Consider the following 14,721-nt stretch of genomic DNA (forward strand, 5'->3'; position numbering starts at 1 on the left):
TCCGATATTACGTAGTTTACTGGATGGGTGCTATAAAGTAGTTTGTTCTTTTTACGTTATGCATAGACTCACATTCTCATTCTGACGTTCAATACCAGTACCAGGGCTAAGTGGGCGAAGAGAAATGCCACTTTACAGCCCTGGCCTGATAACCGTGCATGATGCATGATCAAAGATGGGTCCAAGCAATGCCGCCATCACTGCACCACTTGATTCGCTTTGGTATCGTGGTTGCTGTGATCCCATTGCAGGATGGTCCCTCGTTGTATATTAAAAACATTATTGCTGGCTGACACAGTTTATCCTCATTTAACTGTTTTGTGTAACCTGAGCAAACCCAAATTAATTCCTAGAGACTTGGTTGGTATAACAATAAAATCCTTTATTTGTATACACTTAATAATGTTTTGATCTTCATCTACTACTGTATTATTGACGTATACTTTACACTTACTTAGCTTTGACTTAGTTGTTGAAAATACTGTTAAGGAAAGCCAGGAACTGAATCTGCTCCTGTTTCTCCTGTTTCTCCTTTCCCTCGTTATTTGAAATGGAGGGAGCTCCCTGCTGAACCAGATGTTTAGTTCTTATTGCTGTTCAATCCGTCATCTGGAGTATGCTTTCTATGAGGCTTAGTGGGAAGCTGGGGTGGGGGGTTCCATAAGTGATTTTACCTGTTTTACATATTTATGCCAATAACATTCACTTTACCTGGAACTGATGTCTGTTCTGCCTATTAAATGTGACTCCTGCTGCATAGTGGGATGTGCTGCACTGGACGTCACAGCACAAAGTGTGCTCCTTGAGATTTCAGGCTTCTTGAGCTAAATCAACATTTGGTGATCTGTTTTCAATAGCTGAGCACATTAATCATTTTTATAACAAACACTTCATCAGGATGAAGGCTGGCCAGCACCGGGGCTTGAACCCAGGTCATCTAGTTAAAAGCTTTTCTCTCTACGCTCCATTTCATCCTGAGCCTCAGTGTTAGTAATATGACCTTGGCAGCCCAAATGTAGATTAGCCCCAATGTGTGGTTCAGATTTAATGGTCAAATTTCAATGAAAAACATTTCACTGTTCAGATTCACTAAAGAATGATTTTAATCTATATCATGGAAAACTATTCTATGTGATGTGCAGTTATGCAAATAAAGATAATGTAGTCTTTTTCTCGAAGAAACAGTTATCAGTGAGGTAACAATATGTACAGATGTATTTACACTTTATTGACCATACAGAAACCTTTTTTTTTGGTACATTTTTTTGCATTTTTTACAAAAAACATTTACAAAATACTTAGAACTAATATTTCAATAACAAAGGCATACAACGTATCACGTTCAGATTTTATATACTGTACACTACAGGTTAAAATCCTGTCAATAAATATATTCTTTGTCTTCAGGCTAATGGATACAATCCTTAGATTCCACTGCAGAAATGACAAAACTGAATTGGTGTCTAATAGCCATTTTGCCAAACTACACCTCTCCACTGCTCAGATATATCAATGTGACTTGGGGATGAGACTTTTTCTGCAGTTTAACAACCAATCCCTGCATAAGTCATTTCCACAGACAGCCAGGGAGGGAATAGGGAAGTCCGCTTCCTCACATTTATGCCTCACGCGAATACACCGCAGACCTTTTGCTGTTGTTTCTCCGTCTTCGTCCTTTTCTCCCTTTCCTGGCTTTCCTCTCTTTCTTCTCTCTCCTCTCCTTCCTCTCTTTCTTCTCCCTCCTTTCCTGGCCTAGTCATAAACAGTTGTCCGGGAGGCACTTCCTCTCCTCCTCCAGCAGGGGGCAGGCTAACCCGTTGTTGGCTGGGTGCATTATGATGTAGCGTGTGCGATGCTGCACGCCTGAGTCTCCGCACTTGCTTTTGCACAATCCCCAAGGAGACCACGATGAGATCTCACAGTCCAGAGGGGTATCTGCATTGAGAAGGGGAGAATTATAGTCACATTAATATTTCGGCTTGGTTCGTAATTTTGCTGTTATTCCCTGCTACCTCGTGTGTCTTTTCTCCTTTTTCAGCATACTGTATTTATTATTTGGGAGTGGTGAATGGTTAACATTTGTGAGTATTGTAGAGTATAATTAGTTTCCTTAAATAGGTTTGAATGGAAATGGAAGAAATTAGTCATGAGAGGGAGAATCACTTCTCTTCAAGCCTTATTTCCCTTTAGAAAAGTGAAGAAAATAATGAACAGCACAAGAAATGATGGCATGCTGTGTGCTCTTATGAACCCATAGCCTCATGTTATAGATTTTTGGCAGTGCTGCTGGAGTTGCATTTAATTATGGCTCTGACTTTTTCTAACCTTTATTTATGTAGCGAATTTGCTGACTGTGTCAGTATATCTCTGCCTCACAGTAAACAGTGTTATCACTTAATGAGTGAACTTCAGCACATAAGGATGTAGAGTCTTACTAAAAGGAACCTCAGTTGAAATAGGAACTACACCACCGTCACATGACGTCACCGCAACTAAGCTTCCATCTTGTAATTTGATTTTGTCGCGGGGACGTTTAATGTCCCCGACGACCTTTGTTGTCTCATTTAGACACGTAAAAGCTTCATGGGTGGGGTCTTTACTGGAATATTATATGTCGTAGAACCAAACATAATAAAGCTTGTGTTAAAGCATAACCTAACCTATCTAACGTTACATCCTGTTCTTACTTTATTTCTTTTGTTTTCTCTTTCTCCAACATGGTGAACTTGCTGCCCTAACTGAGCCAACCTTGTTGTGAGCTTCCATACAGCTGATACGTATCACAGACCTAGTTGTCCGTTAAAGAGTAGAAAAGCAGAAGGATGGGAGGAAACTACACGGAGGCACGGTCTGATGGAGGGATGGAGCAAGCAAGTCAAATCTCCCTTCACCTTGTGTGTCCATTAAGGACAAAGGGAAGGATAAGGTGATGCGATGCTGTAGAAAGCAACGGCATTTGTATTCACTGATACAATCTAAGGCAGGTTTTTTCTAATATGTAATGAAAAATGTTGCTCAGGCCTTGGGGAGAAGGCGTAAAAGAGATGGAGGGATTAATGAAGGGAGTGAAGGATAAACAGGCAGCGGGGTGGGATGGAGCATTGGGATCAAGGCAGGAAACCCCAACAGATTCCTGGCCCCTCTCTGTTGTTTGTTGATGGGTAGTCAGGGGAACGGACTTGTAATCTGTGATGCTGAGTCCTGAGTCAAAGCTTTACAGTCAGCCTGAACACTGAATCTGATTACCGCACTGTCAGCGCTCCTGCCAGGTTGACACGCTATCTATTTCTTTTTTCTTTCACCAAAAGAAACTTTCCTGGTCAAGTCATCCCTTTAGACTTTCTGTGGTGAAAAATGTTTTTATAAAAGTTTATTTTTCCCCTCCTTGGAGAACATCAGTCACACAGACAGGTTGTTTGACTACTGCATTGTTGGCTTTACTTCTACTTTGACACACTCTTCGTCTTCATTTTTCCAAGAACTCTTTCTATTCTTACTTACAACTGGGCTTTTTTTTCTACTGTTACCACTAATGTGTACAACAGAGAGTCTTACATTTTAACAGTCTGGGAACCAACACTTAATAAACCCAACTTCACCTTATGGATCCAGATCTTGTTAAAACATACGTGCCTGCATCCTATTTTGGGTCACGACCCGAACGTTGCTGTGTAGAATTTCTATGTAATTTTCTTAAAAAGGTTCTTGCACTTTCTTATTCTCTCATCTCTAGAGTTTTCCACTGGATGCCAGATGTGCCCCTGGTATTTTCTGATGCCCTGCCCTCACTTGGCTTGGAATAATTGAGTTTGCGTGTGGCCTTTAATGGTTCCCAAATGCTTTCATTTAAGTCAGCAAAAGACTACGACCCAAGCTCCTAGCATTGTGTGAAATCCTTTTTCAAAATTGAGAAAGGTAGCTTAGGGTAGGAACGATGAATGTACATACTTCTTCCATGTTGATCTTACTCCGACCATATCTAAGTATGTTGTGCTTGCTATGTATAAGTGCTTGTGTTTTTTTTTATCTTACAGCTGCAAAATGTTCATATTTGAGTTTTACTCTTGGACATTGTCCTGGTACTTAAAGGTACCTCATGGAGCTTTCTAGATAAAGAATAGTTGCGCTTCTCTGAACAATACTATATGCATAGCATGTACACCGTCATTCACTGTTGATCAGCAACATAGTGTGAAACAAACAGCCAGAACTTGTACAGCATAACACAGCTCCATAGAGGTACTAGTGGCCGAAGATTATCGTGATGAAAGGTAAAATTGTTTCCTTGTAATAACTTTCCAGAGTTGTTAAATCCTGTCTGTTAGTAGAAGAATCTGTTGTGTAGTGTTTTCTTAAGCCTTAAATGCATTAATCTGTTATTCCAGTGCACTGTTTTGTCACAGTGCTGATTTAATTGACACATCTGTCCATTCGAATGTACGGGATCGATCATTTATAACTCTCATTACTGTTATCATGCAAGTATCCTATACTCATCAACAAAGCACATGTTTACAGGTTGTTCCTCAGGCTTACTTATGAGTGTGTCCTCTATCTCGTTTCCTGTTGGCAGCTGGTTGGACTGGGTGGGCTCCACAGGCAGGCTGATGATCTGATTGGTCTTTTTTATCTTAGTCAGCATTACCTTGGCAATGGATGGCAGGTGCTTCAGGCGGGGGTAGTAAAAGGAGTTAGCAGGGTGGCTAGGGAAGGAAGAAGTGATCTGTGGAGGGGAAATGGACAAGGAATAAGTTTATAGTGACATATTTTTTAATTATGTCAAATGGATACATGACTTTTTGCAAATAAGATCTTTGAGTGTTCAGAGTACTACAGAGCTCATGCCAATGATGATGGTGATAAGGATAATAATAGTTTGTGCTGCCTTCTATATACAGTGTGCTAAAGCATTTAATATATTGGAATAACAAAGCCTTAAGGCATTTGTTTTTATCTTCTATTGTCAAATTGATTTGATTTTGCTTCGTCTCCACACTTGTGGTATAAAACAATGTGCGCTTCCTCGCCCACGCTGGTTTTTATTAAGGAGCACTAAGTTCAAGTCACCGTTCATGCGATTAGTGATTTTTGGATTGATGGATGTTGAACTTGGCTCAGGCTGACCAACCTGTGAGATCTGGTCCTGTGGGATGGTCTCAAAGTTGGGAGAAGAGAAGGTGAAGCCGCTGTCAGTTCCTGCATCGTACGGGAAAAGATCCAGCGACACATTCTCTTTCCAGTGGTCGCCATCACACAGGTCAACGCTCTCCACACCCACGAACCAGTCCGGGCTTGGAACGAGACGCACAATAAACGACAGCTGCAGATACAGAGGAGGAAGTAGAGCGTGGGGAGGGAGATGGAGTGTGGAGAGAGAAAAGATAAAGGGGAGAAAGACATGGATGAAAAAGAGAATAGAAAAGGCTTGTTATTTTGTGTCACCATATGTGAAGTGGTCTTAGTATTTGTCAGCAGATAACTTTTGACAGTTGAACTGTGGGTTAAATCCATAAAGGAAGAAGAGAGTTTTATTATGCTCTGAGTTAAAATCAGTTTCTGGTTATATTCAAAAACCTGTTTTTGGAAGTTACAGTAAATAAGGACTTCATTATCTTGATTTTGGTTACAACAAACATCCTCTCAACCTTTCTGTGAAATTAAAGTACTCCCTAGAACATTGATGGACTCAACGAGGCAGAACCGGAGATATTCTATCTTTTCTATTTCACACATTCTTCTTCATTGTCAAAACCTTCAGTCTACATCATTCTTAATGCAATTCAATATCCAGCAGTTGAGTAGAAGATTTGGCTGTGTTACGTTAGTAGCTAATGAAGCTTGGAGCTGTTAGTCTCAAGCTGAAATGAGGAGTGGGCAACAGAGCCGTATCCACAACTTCAGCCCCTTCGTAGTCCAATAACTCATCCACCTCCTTACACATGTGGTGTTATGAAAGTACCAGAGTACAGTTATGTGTTTGTGAGCATCTTCTGTCTCCAGCTGGCCTTTTTTCCATTTCTCTCCCCTTCAAACCACACTTCCTCCTCTTCCTTTCTCATCTCTTGTCCAAACCTAACACTGTGTTTGGTCAGATGGTCCTCAACTCTTTAACCTACCCAGAGACTCATCACTAGGAAGTTTAACAGCCAAATCCTACAGTTTTTCATAATTTGTAGAGACTTTCATTTCAAAAACTGTCTTTAGGGTGCAGCATATAAAAAAAAAAAGTCTAGAGCTGGTTTTATAGTCACATGAACAGTTTTGCTGTATCAACCTCGGTAAAAAGGCGCAAAAACAATCTTTCTCATTGTCTAATGTTTTTTTTTGATCTAATGCTTTTTCTCTGATCACTACTTTTTGCAGTAGTGTTACAACTTACAGTATAACTTGGCTTAAAAGACACTTGGGGCAAAATGTAAGGTAATTGTAGTTTTTTTTAACAACCCTTGTTGTTGAGTTGTTCTTACTCATAATCATAGTATTGGGACATGCAATGGCAATAGCTTAAAAGAATCAGAGTTCACAAAGGTAACCACACCCCTGATCTAGTTCAACTCAAGTATGTAAAACATTTGGAAGGTTTATCAACAGTTAAACAGTGAATGCACCCAAAATATCCATTATAATGCTCAAATACAGTACTTATGATGGGTCGAAGTTGTACCACTTAGGACCTCCACACGTTTACAACAGACAGCTGGGGTGACAATTATTGCAGTTATTTCGCTTCTAAATAATCAGTTTATATCATGACTAACTACATGTTCTCTGTACTCAATTGCTAAGCTGTTTTTGGCTTTGAGAGAGAGCAGCTCATGTTCACTAATATTGATTGGACTTTCCTTGGGAATAACATACAGTATTAGACTTCTTAATTTAGGTGGTGTTCCCCTTTAATGCCCTGACCCAGACTTAAGGAAACCAGGTGTGGAGAAACTTACATAGGAGTGTCTGGAGAAGACCTCAAACTCTGTCTTCATCTGGCCTGTGCCTCCCACAACAGCGGGAGCGGAGAGGATCCCATAAACACTCTGGATGCGTTCGCCGGCCGCCTGAACTTCCTTCATGAGCGTCCAGGCCTCGCCTTTCTCCGCAAATTCCCTCACTCCGTTGCTGGCAAACTCATTACGCTGCCACATGTGGTAGTCGGAGCTGTGGGTCACCCCTAAGAGCAGAGAGAGGGGAAGGGAAAGACGTTAGTTGCTGCAACAGGTATTAGTCTGCAGTCTTTGGAGATATCTATATTAACTGGATGAGTCAGTTTATTACCCATTCTTCACACTGTGCTTCCATCTTGTCATAGATACCAACCTCTGACCTGGAAATGAGCACACTATGGACGGAGTCTTTCCTATGGTCATGTTGTGTTGTATAATGTATGTATGTACATGTAGTTATGATTTCTCTGTATTTATAGATTTCTCTCTATGTAGTTTTCTGCATTAGTTACCTTTAACCCATCCAGTAAGTATACTTTTGCACATCTGCTGCCTATACTGCAACCAATGAAAATACAATCTGACACCAGTTTGCTTTGCACTCACCGATGAGGTTTGACCACTGGGCAGGGGGTCGGTAGAGAGGATACTGTTTAGGGAAAGCTGCCTGGGTCCACTTGCCGGTAAACGTTAGCCTGTACTGGGCAGTTTCTGAGGCGGTGCACATGGGGACGTCGGTAGGAACAGGCATCGAATGAACGCCTTGGCCCAGTGTCAGCATCATGACGATCAGGTGATAGATGGCCTCTGAGACGGAGAGCATGTTCCTGGCGGTGTCCATTATAATGAGGGCAGATTCGGGGGAGGAGGGAGAACCTGAAGGAGTAAAGGGAGGACAAAGAATGGAGAAAAGTCATTCATAAAGTTTCTATTGCACTGAGTCATCCAGCTGCAAGTGTGTACAGGTGCAATCACCACATACTACACACTTTTTCATGCTCTCTGCGCTGCTGCTGCTACTACAAGCAAGAGGTCTCATTCAGGACACTTTTACTTGCTGTTACAAAAATGTCTTTATCTAAGTCTAAGGAGTTAACTCATTTCATTCTGCCAAAAAGGATTTCTTTAATCTTCTTTGTACACACTCGCTGCCTCTGCCTCTGTGCATTTAAAAGCTTTGCAGTGAGTTATCCTTGGTCTTATTCATTTTGACATCTGCACTTGCGGTCTGCCTTTTCCTGTCAGACCTGGTAGTACATGACAAGACTGACAAGGAGAACTGGCAAAAGGGCAAAGCGTCTGTCTGCAGCATCAGTGTCGAGTTTAACAAGTGGGGCATGTGAGTCAGAGGGGAAATTTCTCACTTAAACATCCACAACACTCAACACTGTTTTTCCACTGTCTTCACTTAGTTAAGCGGCGTAGGGTTGACCGGAGGAGACCTTGCATTAATTTAGATGCGATTAGTGAAAGTTTGGTGTTTGTCATTGCCATGGTTACAGCCTGGTGAGCTCGACATTTCCTGCCTCAAAGAATAAAGCTATGCCAGCTGACTTTCCTAACTTTGGATGCCTCGTCATATCATCTTCAGCAGCAACATGGCACTTCTCCTGCATCCTCTCCGAACTCTTTCGGTGACTCTTGAATGGCGTGGGTGTTCTCTCTCAAGTCCTCCTCTTTTAACAGCATGATTTAAAACTCTCATGAAAAATAAGCAGACAGTCCTTGATAAATGAAGATTCCTGGTGATAAAGGTGCTCCTGTGGGACGTGCATTAATTTTGTATGAAGCACATCCTCGCTTCTAAGAGGCGCATGCATGAATAGCATGCTGATAGTGAAGTGTAGTTTTGATGCTGAATCAAGTAGACAAATTAAGTTATAAAATTCTGTTTTATGAACTATGCTAATTAATTTTCCATACACAAATTGATAATAATATTAAAGTGCTTCTGCATGACAATGCCATGTTATAATATATCAATATAATGCAGAGTAAGTAAATGTATAGACTTACTTAAAAAAGATTTGCTCTTAATCTAAACATTTTACATTTTGATGTAAATGAAAGTAGGTGCTATTGCAATTTTCATATTGTCACAAGAGTAAAGCAACATTAATTCCTCCTAAATTCAACATATTGCATCCATATAAAACCTGCTAAATCCACACTTCTGTGTTTGCTCACACTATCTGATTTGTTTTCACTTCAATATGATTGCATGCAACTCCACCTTACTTAGTCGGCCTACATACTGACACAGCTGACATTTACGATAATGTAAGGATCTCTGTGCTGTCAAGTGACGACAGGATGAAGACTACTCACTGATTTTGCTCAGGGTTCCAGTTGAATGGAGGGTTGCAGCAGATGAGTGGAGAGGAGGGCTGGAGGTCAGGACAAGGAGAGAGGAGAGCGGTGGATGTGGCTGTCGAGAAGAGGGACTGCGAGCCTCCAAGTCCTCTTTTTGCCTTTTTATGTCTTCCAGGAGGTTCAACCCCCCCTCCTCTCCTGCTCCCCCCTCCCCCCTCCTTCCCCCGCTTGCTCCACACCCCTCTTTAACTTTCTTCACTTTGATTTCAAAACTTTCTATCTGCTTGTCAGTGACTTCCCTGCCCCCTTCATGCCCTTTGACTCTGACTCTCCCTCCTCCACTATCCTCCTCCTCCTCTCTCTCTCCTACTCTTTCTAAGTAGCCCATTAACTGGCTAATGCGTTCAGCAGTTCTGGATGCACTGCCAGGGGTCCTGTGAACCTCTGTGGGTAGAGTGTCCTTTAACAGTGGGATACTGTAGGTCTCCATATCTGCAGAAGGATAATAATGTATTCCTAGAATTCTCTTAATGTCTCTGGGTCAGGTTTTTGAATTGCAGCTGAGCAGCTAGATCAAATCCCAGTACTTTTTTTTTTAACTCGCATAGGATATTATATTGCCTGCAACACAGTCAATTTGCACAACTCCTTTCACGTGTTTTCTGGTGACTCATAACATCAGGTTAGTTAAGGCTTCATCCAACAAAATATCGAGGAATAATAGGATTTAAGAGGGTGTGTTTAATGGACCTGGGTGAGTGTTTAACAGGAACTTCACACCTTCAAAACCTTTTTTAAGGTTATTTCAGGTGTGCCTGTTACTAATTAACTTGGATTCTTAAAGGACCCACACAGTTATTTATCCCATTTACTTCAATTCTGTATATTTAAGCACTTTCTGAACCACACCACAGTTTTTTTTTAATTTCCTACCATCCTGGCAGCAGTTTATTTCATTTAGTCATCATTTTGTTAAAGTGACACAGTTGTCACATTGTAGTGCAGTTAGGGTTGTAAATAATTATTATTTTTCTTATTGATTGATTTGCTGGTTATTTTCTCAACTAACCAGTTCCTTTTTTTGTCTAAGAAATATTAGAAAATAAGAAAAGATTCCTATTACAATCTCCCAGAGCGTGTAGTGTTGTGTGACAAGCAGTCCTAAACCCAGAGATTTTCAATGTACAAAGATATAAAATAGAAATAAGTAACAAAAATCTCATGTTGCAGGTACAACTGCTGTTGATTCATTAATTGACTAATCCCCCTACACCTAAGTGTAACTGCAATGGATAATCCCAGCATGTGATATTTGGTTTCCAAAAAGAGTTGTAGTATTGCAATTTAGTTTAACTTAATTGTGTAAATAAAAAGTCAATGAGAAAAGTTGAATTACAACATGGATACGACATTGAAGCTTTAGGATGTTGAGGCAGGTGTGTTTTTGAAAAAACTCTTTATACACTTACTGCAGTAACCACACCCAAAAGTCAAACCTCACTTTTAGATTTAAAGTGATGTCTACAATAATGCAATAATTCAATTATCATTGTTTAATCAAGAGATTATCATCTTTTCTTAGCAGATCTCACCCATTTTCTACAAATAAACACAAATCATACTGTTAACAAACTCATAAACAGAAAAGGCCTTAAAACACGTTTGTGGTCACGTGCAGTAGAAAACAGGTTTAGACTGGACATGAACAGACAATGCAGTGACTCTAGAGTGATTTACAGTGTGTGATGTGTGACTAACACACCTGCAGGCAGCCATGATAACAGCTTCTGTTTTCTCCTGTATCCTGGTGTGTGTGTGTGTGTGCACGTGTGTGCGTGTGCGTGTGTGTGTGTGTGTGTGTGTGTGTGTGTGTGTGTGTGTGTGTGTGTGTGTGTGTGTGTGTGTGTGTGTGTGTGTGTGTGTGTGTGTGTGTGTGTGTGTGTGTGTGTGTGTGTGTGTGTGTGTGTGTGTGTGTGTGTGTGTGTGTGTGTGTGTGTGTGTGTGAAGTCAGGGGTGTGGTGCTTGACTTTACTTAACCTGGAGGTGGCAGACAACAGTCCCCTCACTCAAGTGCAAACAAAAAAAGGGGGCCAGCTTGCTGAATCAGCCCACAACTAATGATTTCCATATGGTCAGGTTTCTTAAAAACTCACACACACACACATGTATGTATATATATATACAGTATATATGTATATATATATATATAAACAGAACCAATTGCTCTTAATCAACTTCTTTCAATTTCTATGATTAGACTTCATCATGGAAACAGGGCTGTACTGTATTTGGTTTCACAGTAAAGCATAATAAAAGAAGAAAGCAGCATGAGCAATGGGGCTGAAGTGGTTGGTTTTTTAAGTTGTTGTCCCTTGGACACAAGAGTACTGCTGGTTTAATACATGAGGTGGGTTCACAAGTATATATACAACTTGTCCCTAGAGTGTACCTTAGCGTATCATATCAAGGCAGAAAGCAGCAGGGTGTGTGCAGACATTTACTCTGCTGCAGAGTCCTGGTATGTCGCCCGCAGTGATCAATCAAGTTATTATGAGTAGTAGTAGTAGTAGGTATTTTAAGGACATTTAAATATGTTGACCTGCCAGAAGACAAAAGAGTTTACACTCATGGTCGACTTACACACTGAATTTTGCTCAGTTGTCATAGAGCTGGAAATGTGTTCATCAACTCCGTTATTCTGAGCACTTTTAGGAATTTTCTGCAATGTTGGCATAAAGATTGATCTTCACAGTTCATTCTTGACGATGAAAACAGCGAAAGACAGTATAATCTCCACTCAAGGTCAGCTTTTGACCGTATCACACAGGCTTCATATGAATATTCATCAAGTCCATATTTATTTCATTTTGTGTCATTTCTAGGCCATTCTGCAGCCTAAATATAGAAATATTGCTGCCTGAGTGAATTTTGAGTGTATACATCAAAGTCACATTTAACTAAGTACTGTTTTCTATCTTTTCCCCTGTTATTGTTTGGGGATTATTGTTGATCCAGAAACACGTGACAGATTCTGTCACTTACATACGCTTTCCATTATTGCCTCTTCTGTTGCTGTGGCAATGCACACAATCACATGTGAAGGATTGGCCTATTTTTGCTTTATGTTTCCAGCATATGACTAGAAAGCTAAAGGCAGGTCTTGATGTAAAAACACGCTGGAACCGGTTTGGTTTATAGTGTGTAGGAAAATGACCAGTCGTATGTTGCTTTAAAGGAAGCTATAAAATCCCAGGGAGAGGAGAGTCTGAGAATATAGGTTAAGGCAACACTATAAGAGCCTCTGGCCAAATAGGCGAGTCTGGCACGTGTCTTCTGCAACTGCAGTGGGAGCTGAGAATGTGGGTACGTAATGTGGTGGGAAAGCTCGAAGTACTAGTATCCTTTATATGTTAGTGGCAATAATGACATGATATGTGTATAGAATACATTTTTATAGGAAGAGGTCAGTATATGTGTTTGAATGTGTTTAAACAAATGTATGAAGTTTAGTTTAATGTGATAGAAAAAGGTTTTATCTTTCCGAAGCATTAAGAAAGTAGACACCACCATCATCATATTGTGGAAATCTGGTTACAAAGGGACAAGACTGACTTAAAAATCAGTGCCTTTACGTGCAGTTTGAAAACCTGATTATATGCGGTTTAAGTCTATACTCTGTTTTCAAACATCATGTAAACACCATACCCGGGTATAACCGAGTTTTCAGGCCCCGGTTAACAGACCTAGATCACTCCTTCAGTACCCTGACCATTCGTGTATGTGCAGTGCCCTTCGAGTACCATCGTTACGCTTCTGTGCATGCTCGGTGGGCTGTGACCCGGAAATAGAATAGATGAAGTGTTACCTTTAAATTGACAGAAGACTTTGCAATGGTAGGTAACATCACTACCAAGAAGACCCATTTCTGTTTCTGTAATTCTGTCCAAAAGTCGGCCATCCCCCCCCCCCCGCTTTCCAAGTGTCTGTGATTTTGCCAACGATAAACCGGGAAAAAAAGCCATTATCCGACCAGTTGTATTTTGGCAGCACGCCACCTATTGTACTGGAGGTCGAGTTGCTCCCATCATTTCCCCATTCAACCCCCTTTCATGTATACTTGAGGTTATTCCATGGACCGGGCAAGGACCATATTCTGTTTACTGCTGTGTATGTAAACTCACTTAATCACACCTGTGACTGATGAATAAATAATGTTTGTGTTTGTGAAATCAAATTTAATTTGAAAGAAATGTACAGAATATCTACTATATACAGTAAAGCATTTGAACAGTATGGGCCCTATTTAGACAATCTATGGTGCATGGTGCAAGAGCATTTAGGGTGTGTGTCCAGCTCTACTTTTGCTAGTTAGACGGTGCATAATCTGAACACAAAGTGAGGCGCAAAGGGGTTGTCATTAATCATAGAATGTCATCTCCCATTTCTTTTAAATACCAGGTGGGCCTGCAGCTGGCGCATTGCTATTTATACGGCGGGTTCGAAATTGGAGAAGCGAGCAGTTTTCTGCTGAGGAAACAGATCTGCTTGACCCTCCACCGTCTCACAGCCCTCTGTCCCATGACAACTCAGTTTGACCTCATATGAGCAAACGCATCAATAACCTATTTAATTTAGGAGGAGGAAGAGGAGCACTACTGTGCATCCTAGTGTGGATAAGCATGATGCGCCCCAGGTGGATGAGCAGGAGGTCAGTTGACTGCAGGGCTGATGAGGAAAGTGGGAACAGGTGAGCATATGAACAAGTAAGTTCGGTGAAAAAGTCTGAGAGCGTCTGGTGGACAGGTAGGGGACTACTGTAAAATAGATGATAGATATGACAGAGAGGTAAAACGTGACACTGGAAGGTTCAGAGCCAATATGAACCAATCCAAGTCTCCGAAGCAGACATGACCTCTGCAAATGAAAGTTCACAATGGTCGCTGTGCCAATGTTTGTTTTGTAGAGTGCTCACTCATATGATTTCTTACATAATACAACACTTGAATCAGCCACAGTACAGTACTCGCCCTTGGATGCACCCAATAACCGCACCAGTGTTTCACATCAAAAAAGGTTGTGAAACAGATTCAGTCCTTTTTTTATATGCAGGCACGAACTTCAATTGCTAAGAAATAGCGTCCAAAAAACTGGTTTACAAGCTGGAATTTACTTTGTCGCCAAATAACATCATTGAACTTTCTAACAGAAACGAGAAGTAAAGCTGAATACATTGATTTCAGTGACCGGGTGAATGTCAAGATGCTGAAGGTCACCGAGGGGCCCCCATTTATCAACCCAATGGACCGTGACGCCTACAAACAAAACAACAGTTTGTTTTTGTTGGGAAAATGGCCAGCGTTTCTATAGTGACAGAATGTGAAGTCATTGTTTTGATTCTCTGGCTTCGTTTAAACGAGGTTTTAGCACAACTGACCACAGTGGATCTGGAAATACTGATAAACAGACACAT

At 40.9% G+C, this 14,721-nt stretch overlaps 1 protein-coding gene across 1 annotated transcript; it reads right to left on the reverse strand.

Annotated features, from left to right (window-relative positions):
• Positions 1–1,213: 1,213 nt before the first annotated feature.
• On the reverse strand, positions 1,214–9,374 carry spon2b (spondin 2b, extracellular matrix protein). The gene is made up of 6 exons (XM_083915114.1): positions 9,267–9,374; positions 7,545–7,814; positions 6,942–7,165; positions 5,129–5,320; positions 4,537–4,723; positions 1,214–1,935 (listed from the first exon to the last, which is right to left on the reverse strand). Exons 2-6 carry the CDS (start codon positions 7,777–7,779, stop codon positions 1,757–1,759), a joined length of 1,017 nt encoding a protein of 338 aa, XP_083771240.1. The 5' UTR covers positions 7,780–7,814; positions 9,267–9,374; the 3' UTR covers positions 1,214–1,756.
• Positions 9,375–14,721: the final 5,347 nt, after the last annotated feature.

The sequence above is a fragment of the Echiichthys vipera genome (assembly GCF_963691815.1).
Source record: "Echiichthys vipera genome assembly, chromosome: 6".
Lineage (NCBI taxonomy): Eukaryota > Metazoa > Chordata > Actinopteri > Perciformes > Trachinidae > Echiichthys > Echiichthys vipera.

Coding starts and splice junctions, on each gene's coding strand:
- spon2b (XM_083915114.1), bottom strand. CDS start 7,779: ATGGACACCGCCAGGAACATGCTCTCCGTCTCAGAGGCCATCTATCAC. Junction 5,321..6,941: donor TCTTCTCCAGACACTCCTAT/GTAAGTTTCTCC, acceptor CTGTATCTGCAG/CTGTCGTTTATTGTGCGTCT. Junction 4,724..5,128: donor CACAGGACCAGATCTCACAG/GTTGGTCAGCCT, acceptor TCCCCTCCACAG/ATCACTTCTTCCTTCCCTAG.